Source organism: Vigna unguiculata, chromosome 6 (assembly GCF_037176805.1).
Source record: "Vigna unguiculata cultivar grain cowpea cultivar isolate G323 ecotype 2 chromosome 6, ASM3717680v1, whole genome shotgun sequence".
Classification (NCBI taxonomy): Eukaryota; Viridiplantae; Streptophyta; class Magnoliopsida; order Fabales; family Fabaceae; genus Vigna; species Vigna unguiculata.
The window spans coordinates 49,556,237-49,575,450 of NC_140797.1; the positions used below are offsets into that span (position 1 = coordinate 49,556,237).

Consider the following 19,214-nt stretch of genomic DNA (forward strand, 5'->3'; position numbering starts at 1 on the left):
ATTTACAAAACGGGAAAATATCTTTTAGAAGATCTTAATTACTTTATACAAAATATTTCATTTATTTTTAAGAATATAATGATTAACTCATTATGTATTTTAAATTGTTTCGTTAATTAAATACTTTGTTTGAAAAAAAAAATACATTTTAACTGTCACCAACTATTATTTTTATATTAAAATATTTTATTGTATTTTGTGATGATTAAAATAATCTATTAAATAAGAAAAGCAAAATTTAATAAAATAAAGCATTTGAAAATAAAATAAACAAATTTGAAATAAAAGCAATTAAAATTTTGTACATTTTAAAATAGAATAAACTATTTTTTTTCAAATGGATAATTAAACTTATTTTGACTTTCTTTTTCTTGTTGCTGGATTGCACTCTATTTCAATTTAAAAAATTGTTATCCAAACCAAAAAGAAAAAAAAAATTAAGAGGACTGATTGTAGTATGCAATGAATTAATAGAGACTGTATAATCAAATTAGGAGATTAGGAATAAAAGAGAAATTGGTATGAGTTAAGGATAAGTGATAGTTACGAAATGATTTATTTTAACCAGACTATAGTATAAATAAAAGTTGTTATAGTTTCTATTATCTCAGAAAAACTGTTTTTCTTTTTCTTTCTGTTTTATTTTTTTAAAACAATTTACCTTATTAAGACCCCAAACAAGTAGTTATTTTATTGAAAAAACATTATTTTATTCAAAATATATAAATAAATAGACTCATATTTTATGATGAGAAAATAAATTTGGGATTTAATAAAATTAGGTAGAAAACAAGTTAGTCTGTGTCATCAGCTAACTAAATATAAACCACAATAAATGTATTTACTACTAATACTAGATAAAACTAAATCATATGTTGCATTTCATAAAACTAATTTAAATTGACAAACATAGTTAAAGAATCATATTAATAATTCGTTAAATTTGATTTTAATAAATAGTACAAAAATCATGTTTTAATATTTAAGCAATACATAAATATTTGACTTAAAATCAGGTGTTAATTATCATTAATTTTAATTTATAATAATTAAAATCATATACTTTCTTCTTCTTAAAGTGTTTTTTAGTCTAAACAAGAAAAATATTTACTTTCTTTTTTTAATATAATTTTAAGTAGTTTGTTTATTATAGGTATTTCAAATTTTTTATTTCAACATTATTATTATTATTATTTCTATTTAATTTAATAAATACTTGTTTTCATTATATATTAATCATGTGTCCAGGACATAATTAGAAAAATTGATGTTCTTAAGAGCTAAGAGGGTAAGGAATGTGTTTGATCAATTAATTTAAAACTTTTCCTTCACCTTAGAACATGGACTTATGTAGTTTTATTTTCTAACCCCACAATTTTCACACTTTTTGTGCAAGAAAAAGAGAAAATGGATGTTAAAAGTGTAAATCCAGTTGAAGGCAAATAATTGAGAATAAATGTGAAGAAAAAGTACAAACAGAAAAAAGAATGAAAATGTGAAGAAAAGTTCATTGAAAAAAAAGAAAGGTTGAGAATGGAATCCACATCAACATGAAAAAAAGTGAAAAACACTGTTGTAACAAAAGGAGGTCAGAGAGAGAGAGAGAGAGAGGTTTTCTGTTTCAGCTTTTCAACAACACAATACAACACAAGACATTGTTTTTCTGTGTAGATCCCACACAACACAACAGAAGCCAAAGCAACCTACGGCAAAGCAGTAGTGGTCAGCATCAGAGCCCCACAAAGGGTATTAGGAATATCTGTCTCTGCTGAACTCAAGTGAAGTGGAGAACACTAAGAATGCTAAAGAGCAATGAGGAACCTTCCAATCTCAGTCTCAGGAAGCCACCCTTGAAGCGCAGCAAGACTATTGCCAATCCTAGGCACACAACCTCTGCCTCTGTAACTGCTAATAACCCCCATTTCCCTGTCTCTGATTCTGATGAGCAATGGAACTACCCTTCTTTCCTTCGCACCACCACCAAGAAAAAAAAACCATCTTTCAAACCTTCCAACACCCACAACCTCAACCTTCCCAAACCCTCACTTCTTCCACCACCACCGCCACCGCCACCTATCCCCACTCCTCCTCCTCCTCCTTCTTCCTCCTCGCCACCTCGTTCCCAACACACCAGAACTCAATACTACAACCTCTCTCCGATCTTGTATCTGGTTAGTTAGTTATTAGTTATTTTAGTTGCCTGTATGTGTTCTTTCCTTTTTCTTTTTATTTTTCTATTAAATTCCCTCACCTAAATTAATTATGCTATGTTTTAGTAAAGGGGATCAGCAATTTTCTGGGTCACAGCTTCTATTGGGGTTTTGTATCTAAAATTATCGGCTACCATCTTTACTTACTGTTTTTCCATTATCACAGTTAAGTAAGATCCCTTTCTGGAACCCTCGGTATTCTTACCTGTGAACTATTGGTGCTTCTACAGACTCCTGGCATTGTATGATAACAGATATTTTACTACACATTTTCCCACATAGCTATTTTTGAGAAAATTATTATGGTTTTCCTTTGTAGTAAGCTGGCTGGCAGAAAGTTATAGACTTTAACTTCTCTTCTGTTTTCTCTTCTATCAGATGAGATAATTTCTTTCAATACTTCATTCAGGTCATCTGAACCTTTCCTTTATTGTGGCAGCTTGTTATTACCTCTATTGTTTTTGTACCCCATTCCGCTTATCTACAATATAGGCTCAGAAAATTGGAGGTAAGCTTGTAATTCTAGAAATTTATTATGGTGTTTAACTTCTTGTTTATTTTGGATAGATTGTTTATTAATTTCTTTGGTTGCAGGATGAGAAACTTCACCTGTGCTGCGAAATAGATTTTTGTCCTGACAATAGAAAGACATCAATTGGAAAAGGCGATGGTTCATTTTCTTATGTCCTGAACATTGACAGTAGAACAGTTGCTTTGTATATTGTGGTGGCCATCCTCATTTTGCCCTTTGTGTTGTACAAATATCTTGATTATCTTCCTCAAATAATAAATTGCTTGAGGAGAACAAATGATAACAAGGAGGATGTACCATTGAAGAAGAGAGTTGCTTATATGGTAGATGTATTTTTCTCCATATATCCTTATGCAAAGCTACTTGCCCTTCTCTTTGCAACTCTATTTCTTATAGGATTTGGTGGTTTAGCTTTGTATGCTGTGACTGGCGGTAGCTTTGCTGAAGCTCTTTGGCATTCTTGGACTTATGTAGCCGACTCAGGAAATCATGCTGAAACTGAAGGAACCGGGCAGAGGATTGTCTCTGTCTCAATTAGTTCAGGTGGTATGCTGATATTTGCTATGATGCTTGGACTTGTGTCAGATGCTATATCAGAAAAGGTAGATTCTCTCAGAAAAGGGAAGAGTGAGGTGATTGAAAAGAACCACATACTCATTCTTGGGTGGAGTGACAAATTGGTAATCTCCTTGTCAGTTCCTCACAAACTGCTTTAAGGTTTTTATATTTGACTTGGAATATTCTGTTGACTATCATGTTGACAGATTTGTTTTATCTGATAGTTCATCTGTAATAATTCTGTACATCTGATTGCATCATTTATTTTTGTTCATAAGAAGGATATAGATGTTGATGATTGATGCTTGATTGCAGGGTTCACTTTTGAAGCAGCTAGCAATAGCAAATAAGAGTGTTGGTGGTGGTGTTATAGTAGTGCTTGCAGAAAAAGAAAAGGAGGAAATGGAAATGGATATAGCAAAGCTTGAATTTGATTTCATGGGGACGTCCGTAATTTGTAGAAGTGGCAGTCCTCTTATACTGGCTGACCTAAAGAAGGTTTGATGGAGTATCTTTGACTCTTTGTTCTGCTTTTGGGGGGGAAAGGATACCTTTTTATATAATCTATGTGAATCATATAATATTGGGGAATGGGTTAGCTGTTTACTACCTATTCCTTCCTTCTTCCTAAAAATTTCTATGTTCTCAAATGTAATTATTAATTATCCACAGGTTTCAGTTTCTAAGGCACGTGCAATTATTGTATTAGCTTCAGATGAAAATGCAGATCAGGTTATTTGCATAACTCATTACTCCTTTGTTATGTTGTCTAACTCTTGCCAAGGAACTTCTTCACAGTCAATTTTTTTTTTTTCTCAATTCTCCTTTTCTAGAGTGATGCACGTGCTTTGAGAGTTGTTCTTAGCCTAACAGGCGTAAGGGAGGGCTTAGGGGGTCATGTTGTTGTGGAGATGAGTGACCTTGACAATGAACCTCTAGTGAAACTTGTTGGCGGAGAACTCATTGAAACAGTTGTTGCACATGATGTAATTGGGCGTTTGATGATTCAGTGTGCTCTACAGCCTGGCCTTGCACAGGTTAGTTGGATAACTCTGTTGTTCATGTGAACTAGCTTTCTTCCACCCACCCTCAAGTGGTGTTGCACCCGTTTTGTTCATGTATGTAGAGTTTAAAATAGCTAGAATGTGCTTACTAAGTCACACACGAATGCCTCAAGAATCCTGACACTTAGTAAATGAACTTCTTCACGAACTATTTTCAGTTGTAATATAAAGCCTGTTACCTAGGTACTGAAACTGGCTACCATTTTGCCAGTCCTTGATAGTGTATCAACTTTATGAAATTTATCACTTTTTTCTACATTTGGTTTCCATGTACGGTGTGACTCACAGCATCTGTTTACTTGTTTCCTTCTCTTGGCTAGATATGGGAGGATATTTTAGGATTTGAGAATGCTGAGTTTTACATCAAAAGGTGGCCTCAATTGGATGGTCTCTTTTTCAAAGATGTATTAATTTCATTTCCTGATGCAATACCTTGTGGAGTTAAGGTTGCTGCTGATGGGGGAAAGATTATCATCAATCCAGATGATAGTTATGTTCTGAGAGATGGGGATGAAGTCCTTGTCATAGCTGAGGATGACGACACTTATGCTCCAGGTCCTCTTCCAGAGGTTATCTTTCCGTTTCAACTTCTCTTACTGAACTGGGTCCATATACGATTGCCTTATTGGAAAATATGCTGATTTGGTGCTTAGAATCTTGTATATGTTGCGCACTGTCATGGATTTATTAAATTAATCATAGTATTAGTAGATGACTTGTGATACATTACATGGTGTTTTTAATGTTATATACTTTATACAGGTATGTAAGAGACTTTGCCCGAGGATACGTGATCCACCTAAATTTCCAGAGAAGATATTATTTTGTGGCTGGCGCCGTGATATTGATGATATGATCATGGTAATTCTCCTAATTGGATACGCTATACTATGGCCTTACTTACATATCCTTACTTTTTTTGACAAGTGACACTGCTATTATGTACCATCCTGTTGATGTTTTGAAAGGATTAATTCTCTTATGTAATAGATTTGTGTAATCTTAACATGAACAACAAACAATAGCTGATATTCTTTTGGCTAAGATCATCAAGTTCCACTGGGCTACACCCTTTGACTGTGGTACCACAAGTGCTTGCAGTGGGTTTCAATCTGCTGCTAGCTGGTGTCGTTAGCTATATTTCCCAACTATTTTTTGTCTTAATTGTGTGAACAAGTTTATTGAGTCAATTTCCACAATCTAGGGGCCTGTTTGATTTTTTTAAAGGAAAAAAAAACATTGATCTATCATAAAAATGTCCAGAAACCTGTTTTATGAGAACTAAATTCTGAAATATTAAGAATACTCTGAGTGCAACGGAGGTCATGGGGGTAGGGAATCCACAAGTGCAAGTGAAAGAAGCTAAAAAATACGAAATTTAATTATGCATAAACTACATTGTGTGGACCTGACTGATTCCTTGAATTATGCTCTTCACTCCTGTGTGAATGCTCAGTGATGGTAAATAATCACTGCTTTAATCTAATTGATCCATCTCCTAAAAATATGTGAGTTGACACAACCAGTCTAACTTCATAATCCTCTAAGACTACCTTAATCATTGTTGTTTAAAAGGTTTTAGAGGCACTCTTGGCTCCTGGTTCAGAGCTTTGGATGTTCAACGAGGTCCCTGAAAAGGAAAGAGAGAAGAAGCTTGTTGATGGTGGACTTGATGTTTCTGAGCTAGAAAACATAAAACTTGTCCATAGGGAGGGGAATGCTGTAATTAGGCGGCACCTGGAGGGTCTTCCACTGGAGACTTTTGATTCTGTAAGTTTTGAATCTTTATCTCTTCATATTTATAGTATTTCAGGTTTTAAATGTATCACTGTCTTTAGGAAGGAATATGCACCATGTGAATATTAAGAGGCCTGTGTCATATATAACCAGAAGGTAAATCCGGACATAAGTAAATTACGAGATTATGCAAATTGTTTCGATAAGAAATAAGTGATTGATTATGCTTCCATCTCGTCTGTAATCTTAGCAATACCCTGCTTCCTTTCAAAAATAGAAAAATTAATTTGATTAGAAGGATTCGGCAGATGGTATAAAATATCCATGCTGTCAAAACATAATTATGAGCAACATCAAAAGCTTATCTCACCAGTTGAAGTTGGCTCTATTAAAGATTAACTTGCCAAATATGGCAAGCTTACATATCTACATTTTTTTATTTTTGGTCGTGGGATCTTTCTTAAAACTCTTTAAAAGCTTTATATCATGTTTCACTCGGGGATTTCCCTGTTTCATTTATAGCATTCTAATACCTTGCTCAATTTTCATCATTGTATACAAGTAAAATTACGAGCAAAGTGTTGAAAGGAGATTAAGTGTAATAAAATACCTCTAGATCAAAGGCTGTCAAGCAAGGTAAATTAAGATTCTCTTGAACTGTATACTAACTCTAAGAACACAGATCCTTATTCTTGCAGATGAGTCAGTGGAGGACTCTGTTGCTCACTCTGACTCAAGGTCTCTAGCTACCCTTCTACTCATTCGTGATATACAGGTATCCAGTATGGTTGCATCATTTCAAATTAAGGATTTTGTATTCAAATCACTCACTAATGTCTCATTGTTTTATGAACTGACTTTCTAACAATCTCCCTCCTCTGTGTAGTCAAGACGCCTACCATACAAAGACACCAAGTCAACTTCTCTGAGGTTATCTGGGTTCTCTCACAACTCTTGGATCCGTGAAATGCAGCAAGCTTCTGATAAATCAATTATAATTAGTGAGATTTTGGATTCTAGGACTAGAAATCTAGTCTCTGTGTCCAGAATCAGTGATTATGTGTTATCTAATGAGCTGGTTAGCATGGCACTAGCAATGGTGGCCGAAGACAAGCAAATCAACCGAGTTCTTGAGGAATTATTTGCAGAGGAGGTATCTCTCATTTGAACTTATTCTTACTGTCTCTCACGATATAGATTTCAGTTGATTTTCAATTCTTGTCATGTTTAATTTTCCAATTTCTAAACTTCTAGTTTAGCATTTTTTATAAATAGATTTTTGTTTATGGTTTTGGATTACCAGATAAAAATGACTTATATGTTGAACTTTTTGGTAACTTATTCAGGGGAACGAGATGTGTATTAAACCAGCAGAGTTCTATTTATTTGACCAGGAAGAACTGTGTTTTTACGATATAATGATTAGGGGTCGAACAAGAAAGGAGATTGTTATCGGCTATCGCTTGGCTAACCAAGATAGAGCCATTATCAACCCTTCAGAAAAGTCAGAGCCAAGAAAATGGTCCCTTGGTGATGTTTTTGTTGTTGTTGCCAAAGGAGATTGAGTCTTCCTTTATGCCGACATGAAGATGATGATTGTTATTCATTTCAAACTAGCTGGGAATTTGGAGGCTCCTAAAAGTTGAAGGACCTGAGATTTTGCCCGTCCAAAGATTCTTGTAGATTTTGGTTAATCTTTTTATTTGATGTGGAATTATGTTTATAACATCACTGCAACTTGTAAAATAATCTCTCATATAGGTAACTGGGAAGGAGTTCAAGTGTAGAGTAACTCTTTAACATATATGTAGAAATTATGAACTCATCGTTCAATGATAAAAAAAAAAAAAAGAGATTTTTCTGTAACGTTAAGCCTTAAGTGATCTATCTATATATATATATATATATATATATATAATAAGAGGATGTGAAAAGTCCAAATCAACTCACCCAATCATAAAGAAATAAATACATAACCTTTTATCATGTGAAATTGGAAGAGAAGAGGATTTATTTCTACTAATAGTTGTAGTATGTCGTTATCAGAAGAACGTAGATGAAACAAAGAAACAAAAGAATGGTTACATTGCATAGACTACTTCCCTGGCAATGTTGGTGATTGAGGCCACAACTCAAGAGGCTAATCACCAGATGGTCCCACCAGACAACAGCTCATACCTCAGTAGATGTTAAGAGACTAAACAATATACTAAAACCATTTTCTGCATATTAATATTGGACTGTCTAGCACTGATCAAACACTATAAAATTCTTTGACCAAGATTTTGTTGAATCAATTCATTACAAGAACACGAATATAAACAACATCCATAGTGGATAGATAAGATACTCGTTATAAACTATGGATGCTGCTATGAATAAAATCACACAAGATCCTCTTTATAAAATATCCACCATCCACTGTGGATGCTCTTTATGAAGAGCTAGTAATAGTGGGCCACTATTTATAAAGAGGGTGTTATTTATAAAATCACATGAATATAAAGAGCATCCTAGTGGCATATTTTATCATTTATCATAAACATTAGAGAAAGGCACATGAAGCTACAAGCCAAGTGCCAGGTAAAGTGATGTGGCCTTGTAAACACTGGTACAAAAGTCCACTATGGTACCACGTATGTATGACAATGAGTGATTATTATTGAGTACACTACACTTCACCCCTTCACCCTTTCACAGAATGTAATTAAAACCAATTTCATCAAAGAAACAAGTGTGCAATAAATAACTCAACTGCTCACAATAAGATAATGAAGAATTGTTGAGTGTGAAGGTTTCAGACATAGACATGTTGCTGTCAAATATGAACAACTCACGTCATTTCATTTCATATCTCAACGCTTCTTTCTCACCTTGCAACCTATTCACGCCATTATTAATGTCCATCTGCATTTCCACTCACACAGTGACCAGTTCTAGTTTCTTTATTTATGTGATTTTATAAAACTTTAGAGGATATTAGAGTAATTCTAAAAATGATGTATCTGTTAATGATAAGATTGAATAAATACTGGTAAAATAGAAAGACAAAAATGTTGTGTATATATCTTAGATAGTTTTATACATAATGAAGACGGAATCCAATGTTGAGATGACAGAGTACGGAATTACTTGTCTATTATACACAAACGGGAATACAAAAAAAAAGAAGAAAATAGTATGATTTATAAGTACTAATATTATATTGTGACGACTTTGGTACAGGACAAAAAGGCCTTCACACAATTCTCTTCTGTCCTCATATTGAAATCTTGAGCATATCCATCATGAAGTTCTCCATCATCAACTTAGATAACTTAGATTCTTCAGCATAGAAGTTTATCTTGAATGTGTCTTCTCCTGCCAAACCCAAATGATCTAACCATTACTTCCCAATTAGGAAAGAAATAAAAGAGAAAAGTGAGAGAAAAAAGAAGGGTTGAATTTGCATACCATAGTAGAATGAAGAGTGGCGCTTGAGAGGGCAAGAGGAAATTGGAAGCACAGGGAGATTCTGGCAGTTGCATATTTCTATCATGTATCCATCTGGGTCATGGAAGAACAGTTGATCAACTTGAATTCCACCTTCTTCCACAACTGCTGTCACATACTCAATCTTCATTGCATCAAGTTTCTGCATTATAACTTTCATGTCTGAGCATTGAAACGATATATGATTTTCTTTCGGGTTTATCTCTCTCTTTTCCACCGGAACCTTAGCTGACTCTAATAGGTGAATGCCAATGCCATAGTTGAATAACCTGAACATTATAAAAACCAGTTCAAACAGTATTCATTTAACATACCAAAACTAGTTCATTTGGACCAAGTTTCTCAAAGAAACTGTAACAAAAAATGTTCAGAAATCGTATTCCCTGACTTTCGTTTCATTTTTAGATAAACGTGTATGTACTATTTATCTTCACTTAAGCGAGTGAGTACTCTTCACTGAGCCAATTCAGTGCAAAATAGAGTGTCGGTAGTTAAAAAACTGGAACATTGAATACATATGAAATGTTATTGAATGCTTAATCTTTAGTCTCTTGCCAAGAACAAAAAGTTGAGTCTGCATCACAGAAATTAGAATTCGTGATGGCATTCTTAAAAGATCGAAACCAAAAGCTGATCTGGTAGAAAGGGACATGTGGGAAAGTAGAAAAGAAGCAGAAAACGAAAGAGAAGGAAGTTACCATGCCCCTTCAAATTTGAAAGAAGATGGCCTCTTGATGAGGACAAATCCAAGAACATCCTCATAGAATTTGACAGACTCACTCACACTCTTACATACAAAAGAGACGTGGTTCAGTGAAAGCAAAGGAAGAGGTGTAGCAGAAGCAGAAGACAGTGACCCTTTTTCTATTTTTCCCATAACTCGCACTCAAACACTTGACTTGGTTAAGGAAAGTGTTGTGTAATTGTGTTGTGTTGTGTTTGTGAGGATGAAACCTTGCAGTGTGCTTATTATATAAAGGTAAGAGGATGGGATTTATGCACACTTTACAGATAAAATGAAAATGGAAATTATCTGTTCACACCTCATCAATTATGATCTTAACAACCACCTATATTTTTCTCATTGTCCCACCATGCCTCTGCTTGTGATGCAAAACGTGCAACTCTAAATTTAATTCTGAACAAAGAAACCATCAAAGCTTAAAAGAAAAACCAACTTGTTTTTAATTTCTTGTCAAATTCAAATTTAACCTACTGTCTTCAGTGAGCTAACATCATCAAACCACTCATTGTAACTGAGTTGGTAAATTTTTAAACACGGCAACAATTTATTATATTTCTTTACTCTGTTTTTCAACACAGAAAACCTTATCTTTTTTAACTGGGTGTCTGCAAGAATGATAATTTAAAAGAACAAAGAGATATATCCATCACCAAGATTTGAACTTTCAGATTTAGGACTGAAAATTTACAACATGAAAAGGTGGGTGTGTGCATTCATGTTGAATGAAATTAAATGCTTCATAAAACAACACACGTTTTGCTTTTGATTTAGAAAAGAGAAACTGTGAAGGCTTGTTTTTCAGATCCGCGTCATCCGGTAAGAGCAAAGCGTGGGCCACGTGTGACAGAAGGAAGAACCCTTCTTCTGAATAAAATAATATATTATGTCAAATTGTTTGAAAAGTTAAAATTAAATTGTGGTGTGAATGTAGGAGTAAAGAAAAAAATATCGTGTGGGTGGGTGTTATTCTCGCACGTTTCACACGTGATGCCTCTTTTTCAACACTTGTCATTCTTATATAGGATGGCAAAAATATTAGCCGATCAAATGAGATAGTTTCTACATGTCAGTAACGGTCGGTGGATATTTTAATATTCGTTTATAAATAAGTTAGATATATATATCATACTACTAATATTTTTAGGTATTCATTATTCACAAAAATTAAAATTAAAATTTAATTTATATTTTATTAATTTAAATTTATTTAAAATTAAAATTAATAATATATTTTAATTTTGTTATGTAAAATTTAATTATAATTATAATTCAATTTAATTTATATTTTATTTTTATAATTTTATATTAAAAAATTTATAAAATAAATATTTATGGGTATTGGGTATCAACGGGTACCACGAATATTTTTTAAACGGATACTCAACAAGTAAACGGATAGATAGCGAGCCGATTTTTTTTTGCAGGTCGGATTGTAGGTAGACACTATTCGTGCCCGACCCGACACTTTGTCATCCCTATTCTTATCATTTTGTTTTCTACATTTTGCATTTCACTAATTCTTTTTTACGTTAATATAATTAATTTTTATTATTATTTAACATATATATAATATTTGAAGTCAAACTTATACATTGAGTGCAACATATCCTTTAATTATTTGAGAACTTTTAGTAAAGTATCTCAAGTAAGAAAAGGTTGTGCTTAATACTTTATAATTTGAGTTTATAGTATATAATATTAATTTTCTTTATAATTTTAGCAAGTAAGTATTGTTTCATTCCCCTACAAAATGTTAATATGAAATACTAATGATGTACTTTAGTTTAGTGACCGACTATACCTAAATACATGTATATGCATGCCGACTAAACTTGTCCAGATACATGTATATGTAGAAAATAAAAATAAAAAATAAATATTGACCTAAAATGCTTTAAATATAATAGCAGTGAGAAAATAAAAAACAATACTTAAACTCAATCATCAATTCAAAATCAAACTTAGGGGTGTCATTCTATTAATCTGCCATTTCTAAAAACTGATTCATCTAAAATTAAATAAAGTAATCATATTTTCTTCTCTGTGTAAATGATGTATTAAGTGAAGAGAATAACTTAATACTGATCACAAACATATACGAATTTTAAAAAAATAAACTAATAACCGTACACTTACTTTAGAAAAAACGTAAATGTATTATTTAACCATCTAATAGTTAAAGATTCGTTTTTTTCACTAGCATATAATGAAAGTATTATAATTTAATTTGATGTATGTGTATACATACACAAAAATATGTTTATGTTGAGTTTCTAATTTATTTTTGAAGCTAAAAAATCGATTGACTTGCGTTCAGTAATTATTATTTTTAAAATAGATTGTATTTGAAGTGGTGTTTTTAATTTAGTATTTTTGAAACAAACAAGAAATTTGGGTAGAGTTTAACAGAAAAACTAGAGGCGTAATTGTAATTTGAAAAAAAAAAAGGGGAAAGAGATGCATAATTTAATATTTTTAAAACAAACAAGAAATAATAAAATGGATATAGAACCATAAAACTTAATTTTGGTAATGGCAAATGAAACAATACCAAATGAAGCAAGTTCTAAATAATACTATATCTAACTTTAAAAGTATTAAAATATAAACATCAAAGTGGCTGGGCAAACGCTTCCTACATCCCATCAAATTTCTAACTCCACCTCATCAAGCCCAGCTTGTGCAAAATTGAAAGTGATGCACAAATGCTTAAATGTCTCGCGTATAATCTCAACCAACTGATTAATCAAATGCGTATTCATTTAATACCAAAACATAAGAAAGGGACATAATAATCTGCGTATATGAATCTGCAAACAACTATTTTTCCATGTCATATCTACTGCACACAGCATAAAAAACTAACTACATCCTTTCATCCAATGGTGAAAATGACTTTGAATTAATAGAGTGGGAATGGAAACTGTTTGTGAAGTAAAAGGACAATAGCAATTTTTGTTTTTCAAACATGAGTAAAAGACAGGTGCAATAGCACTCCCTAAGCACCACTTATAAAAGATGAAAAAGAAAGTTAAAATAAAAGTAAAAAACAAGGAGGTAGAATAAATAGATTTAACTTGTTATCAAGAGGTTATGAAGAAGTCGTAAATAAATGTCTCTAAAATAAAATGGAAATTTTGGTACATTCAAAATCCACCTAAGACGTGGAGAGGCCTATCTAGCCAGCTAGTTTAGGAGGAAATGCCAACTAAAAAGGTACATTGCCGTAAATTCTACAAAAGGCAGAGGGTCCCCCAACATTCAAACATTAATTAAGGCCTTAAACTCATCATCCTTTAAATTCAAGAATTACGCACCACGGGCCATTTTCATCCTTGGCATCGACTTCTTCATTTGACGAGCACGCTCTTTTGCTTCTTTCTTTCTAATAGCCTCTGCACTCAGCTTTGCCTCAGCCTCCTCCATCATCTTTTTCCTCTCCGCCTTTCTTCTCTGCATGGCCTCTTGTTGGGCATTTCGGAGTTCTTTCTGTGCCTCCAGAGCAGCCTTTTGTCGTGCACCCTCTGTCTTTGACCGAGCCTGAAACATCAACACCACTCACTTAAGGACCAACCATAAAAACTTCATCACCTACAACCCAACCATACATTGGTAGCATGAATAACCCACCTGTGAACTTAATTTATATCTTCCGATCAAGTCAATATAATACGGAACGAGAGCCACCAGCCGAGTCATGTCAGCCATGTTCTTGGCAGCAGGAAGCACAAACTTGAACAACAATACCTTCTTGTGTATACCAGGGTGCTGATCGGAGAAATGCAATGAAATTAAACTTTTTCCAAATTTTTCAAAAGCTTTCTCACCAAAAACCTGCAGTATAACAATATCTGATTTTGAGTCCAATAAATAAACTTAACAGGATATGAAACAACACCCTTATTTTGCGTAAAGGCTTGAAAACATTAAATGAAGCCAAATGTAATCAAGCTACATAACAGCAAATTGAAACACCGGTGCATGATCACTTCACACACAGGGCATCAAAGGAATATGTAAGCAAAAAGCACACTATCAACCAGGAGAACCAAGGAGGATGCTAACTTATATCAGACAATCAACCACAAAGTTTTGAACATGATAAATAAGGCTCCTCGTAAAATCATTGAGTATATAATTATTATTAGTCATATTACTGTTTTCATAATCTTCATCTCAACAAGTGACACAACTGACCAAAATATATGCCAATTTAATGAGATAACAAATTCCAAAAGGATATTATATTATATTATATTTAAATTGAGTTTCCTACTTCCCATTATCTTGTATGATCAAGTTATATATCCTTATCTTATGATTTGCTACCCCAATTAGTTAGGACTGAGGATTGTGTTGTGATTAGAATAAAATACGGTTAATGCTTTACGATTGAAACATACATTATAATGTACACACATACGCATATAGCTTCTGCTTTCCCTAACTTTTCCTGTTCTTCAATTGATGATTGTCTTTCTTTTATTTCTGAAAAAGTTATTCCTATTGTGTGCAATATTCAGCTTGTTGCTATCACTTCTATTATTTGGATTATTTGGAAAGCTAGGAATCATATGAAATTCAAAAAAATATATTCTTTTTCATTCTGCTCTTCTTTTGGTACAATGGAATGTTCAGATGGCAGGTAAAAGGTTAACTAAGTATATGAATAATGATGTGATTAACCTTTGTATTTTGAGATTTATTAGTGTTCATACTAGAACTTCCAAAGGTATTAGAGCTAAACAGGTTGAGTAGATTATGCCTGAAGTTGGATGTGCGTTGATGCTTTTGCTAACATTGGTGTGGATAATAGACTTAATTTCCTTTGGTTTGACATTTTACCTTCTAAAATTGGGTGAGAAATAGATTACTGATACTGAGTAGAATATTTTTTTTTCTAGAAAACAGTTTTTAAAACCAAAAAATGAGAGGGAAAACAAACATTGGACGTTTCCAACATCCTTTAGACTTCTCCTGTAATTGATGACACCAACAGAAAAAATTCAGGCAAGTTTTCCTACAGGACCACCAACCTAAAAAACAGCAATACACAGATCTACTAGTCCCCAAAATCTCTGGATCACCAAAGTGAAGATACACATAGTTCTTAGGCATCGCCAATCACCATCCTTAGCTGCATGTTGCGGTGAAGCATAAACCTTCCCTCGGTAGAATATATAAAAATATCACATATTAGAGGATCTTAAATTATCCATTAGGATTAGTTCTCCTATTTCGAAATATCACTCGGGATTGGTTGGCATGTTTATTTATCTTATAATTTGTATTCATAATTAATTAGGACTACGATTAGTATAAACAAGAGTTGGTGCTATAAGTTTAGTATCCACGTCAACGCAGTACAATTCTATCATACAAAGTCTTCCTTCTCTCTATTCTATATCCAATATCTAAACCTTCATCATTTTAACAGCCTTGAAACTCAGACTTTCACCTTGTTCTAAAGGATAGATTAGCAGCAAACTCAAAGATAGCTCTAGCTCTTCATATAATTACTATTGCCAACAGTTAGTGAGGAGAAAAAAAAACAGAGAGACAGCGAAAATGATGCCTGGTGGGAATCCTGAGGGGAAGTCTAACATAAATAGGTTATATGTTGGATGGAAAAGGTAGTATTTTAAACAATAATATATAATGTTCTACAGCCTTTGGACCTTGGTTTTAAGAAAGGGTGCATGATTTTCGGTAGTATCAATAGGAAAGTGAGAGAAAATTCATTCTACAGACACGGAGTTATAAATAGCTCAAGACAAAACCAACCAGCAGAATCTATTTCTACCCCTTTCTCTCTATGCAATTCAATCTCCCGGTGAAGCTAGAAACTAGAAAGATGGTGCTACCTGTGACAACTGACCTTCATACTCAGTTAAGCTTCTAATAATGGGGCACACAAGGATAAAAAGCTAATAAAGCACTTAATTTAGTAAGAATTTATCACATGAAAGCTTCATCGCCTGTGAAGTTTCTAAGGACGAGTTTACATAAACAAAGTAATTGAGCATTTATTCAATAAGAGTTATCAAACAAAGACTATTCTAAAGCATAACTATGAAGATTAAACAACGCCTATCTACAAACCTTATTGAAATAAGATTGAAAAACAGATATTAACCATAAAATAGCATGAGAAGAAAATTGGTAATTGAAAGAAGAGAAGGGAACCTGATCAATGACGGCATCGGTGATCAAATCAGCAGCGACTTCCTTGGATTCAGAGATAACAGCGAGGTCATCAGCAACCCACTTCCTGGAAGTGGGAGGGGAGAGAACGCTGCCGAACCTCTGCAAATCCCTCACATCCTTGTGCATGGCCTTGGCAGCCTTCTTCTTGGCCATTGCGAAAACCACATGATCCATGGCGTCGTCGTTCATGTACACCTCGAACGCGATCTCGTCCCTGCAGGGCACAATCATGTTGTAGATCCTCGCGATGAGATCGTGCCTGCTTTTCAACTCGAGCGTCGCCAACAGCCCCTGGCAGTACCTTCTCCCGCTCGCGTAGAACTTGAACGTCGTCTGCCCCTCCTTCAGCAGCAAGGGCGCATCGTCGCCACCGTCGCCGATCCCTAGAAGGCTGAAATTCTTCTCGAAGATAGAGTCCTTGGCCGCGAACTGCGCAGCCCAGGAGAGCGCGATGTTCTCGTTCTCGCGCTTGCCGGTGAAGTAATTGATGGCGAACATGATGAGAAAGGATCCGCAGAGGATCTCGACAGTGAAGGAGCGGGGAGAATTAGGGATTGGAGGGGTTTGGGCGGCTGTGGCGTTTTCAGTGGATTTGGGGTCGGAGGGAGGTTCGGGGGCGGCGTGTTCGACTGGAACGCCCTCGAATTCGTCGTCGTCCCAAAAATCGAAGGTGGTGGTGGTGGTAGCGGGAGGGGACTTGGGGAGATCGGAGGGTGGAGGTTGGGGAGTTGGATCGGTGGCGAGTGGAGTGGGGTCGGAGAGTGGCGGTGATCGGAGAGACGCGGGATCGATAGAAGCGTCTTCGATTTCATCGTCATCTTCGGCTTCGAAGCCTTCGAAATGGGAATCAGCATACGCAAAGACGAGGAAGATCGAGTGAACGCAGAGAAGAGCGAGAAAGAGATATGAGAGAGTTGAATTAGCCATTGACGATTGTGTGAGGTGTGTTGTGTTCTGTTGTGAAGCTCAGATGCAACCCAACAAAACTAAATGCATATAAGTAATTCCTACTTCATAATATTTCATATCTCATATCTCTTATTTCATATATCATATTTCATAACTCGTGTTTAGGTTTGTTAAGATTGCCTAAAACCCAATTTCATTCATTTTACACTCCTAATTCCGTGTTAAGGGCTAATTAAATTCAAATAGATTATTTACTGTAATCTCCTTACCACAATTATTTCATAAACTTTCTTATACATGCAAATACCTCAACTTTCAGTCAAAACATATATTACAAAATATCATTTATTTCTATTCTAGTTTTAAAATTTGTTAAAAAAAATTGATATTTGTTACTCCATCTAAATCATAATCTGATGTTATTCTAATTCTTCAAATTCCAACACCATATCACTTTATTTTAAATTTATAGATATTAGTTAATTAAAAAAATCTTTGGTTATTTCGTTATTTTTTTCAACAACAAAAAAAATTGAGTCGTAGAGTGGTTTAAAGTATTACGATTGGATTTCTTAAAATTTTGATATGAGTAAACTATAAATATCCTCGAGATAAAAATAATATATAAAATTGTAATAAAAAGATAGATTTTGTAAATAAAATCAATGAATAAGTTATAATTCTACACCAATTATAACAAATGTATATAGGAAGCTACAGTAAAGAAAAAGATGCAAAAATTTTAAATTACTGAATCATTTATTCTAGTATATTTTATTTAGCATATAATATTTTATCTTATCGACAAAATTCTCTTCTTTTACTCTTTAAGTTCTAGGCATGACCAATAGGGATGGCAACGGGGCGGGGCGGGTACGGGTATCATGATCTCATCCCCATCTCCATAATAAAAATTTATCCCCATCCCCAAACCCAACGGGTATACAACTTTTGACTCATCCCCATCCCCACCGGGTAACGGGTATTTTCTTATACCCATACCCATACCCATTTTTTTATTGTTCCATATATCAATTAAATATTTTTTATAAAAAAAATTTAAAAATCACACCAACGGAATCATGATACTATCAAAATATTCAATATTAAAATAACATACTCTTTTTGATTTTCATGATGTCAAATATTAAGAAAAATATTATAATAGTATAAATCTCAAATTAAAGTATCAAATAACAACTAAATAAAATTCAAATAATTATATAAAAGCTAAAAAATTACACATTACTAAAATTTTATAATAACCAAAATATTTATTAATTTTACAAATGATCAGTGGTTTCATTTGCATTCGATCCACCTACACATAGAAAAAAAAATGAAAAATTAGATATGATATAATAATTGAAATTGAAAATTTTAATTACTAGAATATAATATACCTTCTTCATCAGATTCATTTTCACTCATGAGAACATCTTTTCCTTTTAATTTTTTAACACCTACAAACACCAAATGTAGAATATTAGATGAGAATTCACAAAAAATACTAACAAAAAATATTAATAAATTTGAGTAACTTACCTAGATGGTTTGAGTTCCATATCCAACTTCTTGTACACATCAAAGCCTCTATAGTAATATGATGAAGTCGACTACGGTGAGAAGTTAATATCTGACCACCAGTACTAAAAGCAGATTCAGAAGCTACAGTTGTTATTGGAATAGCTAAAACATCCCTTGCAATTGCTTGAAGGGTTGGAAACTTTAACCCATTTGTTTTCCACCATGATAGGATA

General features: G+C 33.7%; 3 protein-coding genes across 3 annotated transcripts; 1 reads left to right on the forward strand and 2 right to left on the reverse strand.

The window, feature by feature from the left end:
* Positions 1-1,558: 1,558 nt before the first annotated feature.
* Positions 1,559-7,967, forward strand: LOC114188119 (ion channel protein). Its single transcript, XM_028076651.2, has 12 exons — positions 1,559-2,171; positions 2,650-2,718; positions 2,805-3,422; positions 3,616-3,798; positions 3,973-4,032; positions 4,134-4,337; positions 4,685-4,933; positions 5,127-5,225; positions 5,940-6,134; positions 6,784-6,876; positions 6,988-7,254; positions 7,448-7,967. The coding sequence occupies exons 1-12, from the start codon at positions 1,800-1,802 to the stop codon at positions 7,664-7,666; spliced, it is 2,628 nt and encodes an 875-aa protein (XP_027932452.1). The 5' UTR covers positions 1,559-1,799; the 3' UTR covers positions 7,667-7,967.
* Positions 7,968-9,136: 1,169 nt separating this feature from the next.
* LOC114186926 (glyoxylase I 4-like) lies at positions 9,137-10,594 on the reverse strand. Its single transcript, XM_028075004.2, has 3 exons — positions 10,292-10,594; positions 9,555-9,862; positions 9,137-9,461 (listed from the first exon to the last, which is right to left on the reverse strand). Exons 1-3 carry the CDS (start codon positions 10,468-10,470, stop codon positions 9,361-9,363), a joined length of 588 nt encoding a protein of 195 aa, XP_027930805.1. The 5' UTR covers positions 10,471-10,594; the 3' UTR covers positions 9,137-9,360.
* Positions 10,595-13,396: 2,802 nt separating this feature from the next.
* Positions 13,397-17,563, reverse strand: LOC114188158 (uncharacterized protein At5g49945). The gene is made up of 3 exons (XM_028076709.2): positions 16,525-17,563; positions 13,969-14,172; positions 13,397-13,878 (listed from the first exon to the last, which is right to left on the reverse strand). The coding sequence occupies exons 1-3, from the start codon at positions 17,470-17,472 to the stop codon at positions 13,648-13,650; spliced, it is 1,383 nt and encodes a 460-aa protein (XP_027932510.1). The 5' UTR covers positions 17,473-17,563; the 3' UTR covers positions 13,397-13,647.
* Positions 17,564-19,214: the final 1,651 nt, after the last annotated feature.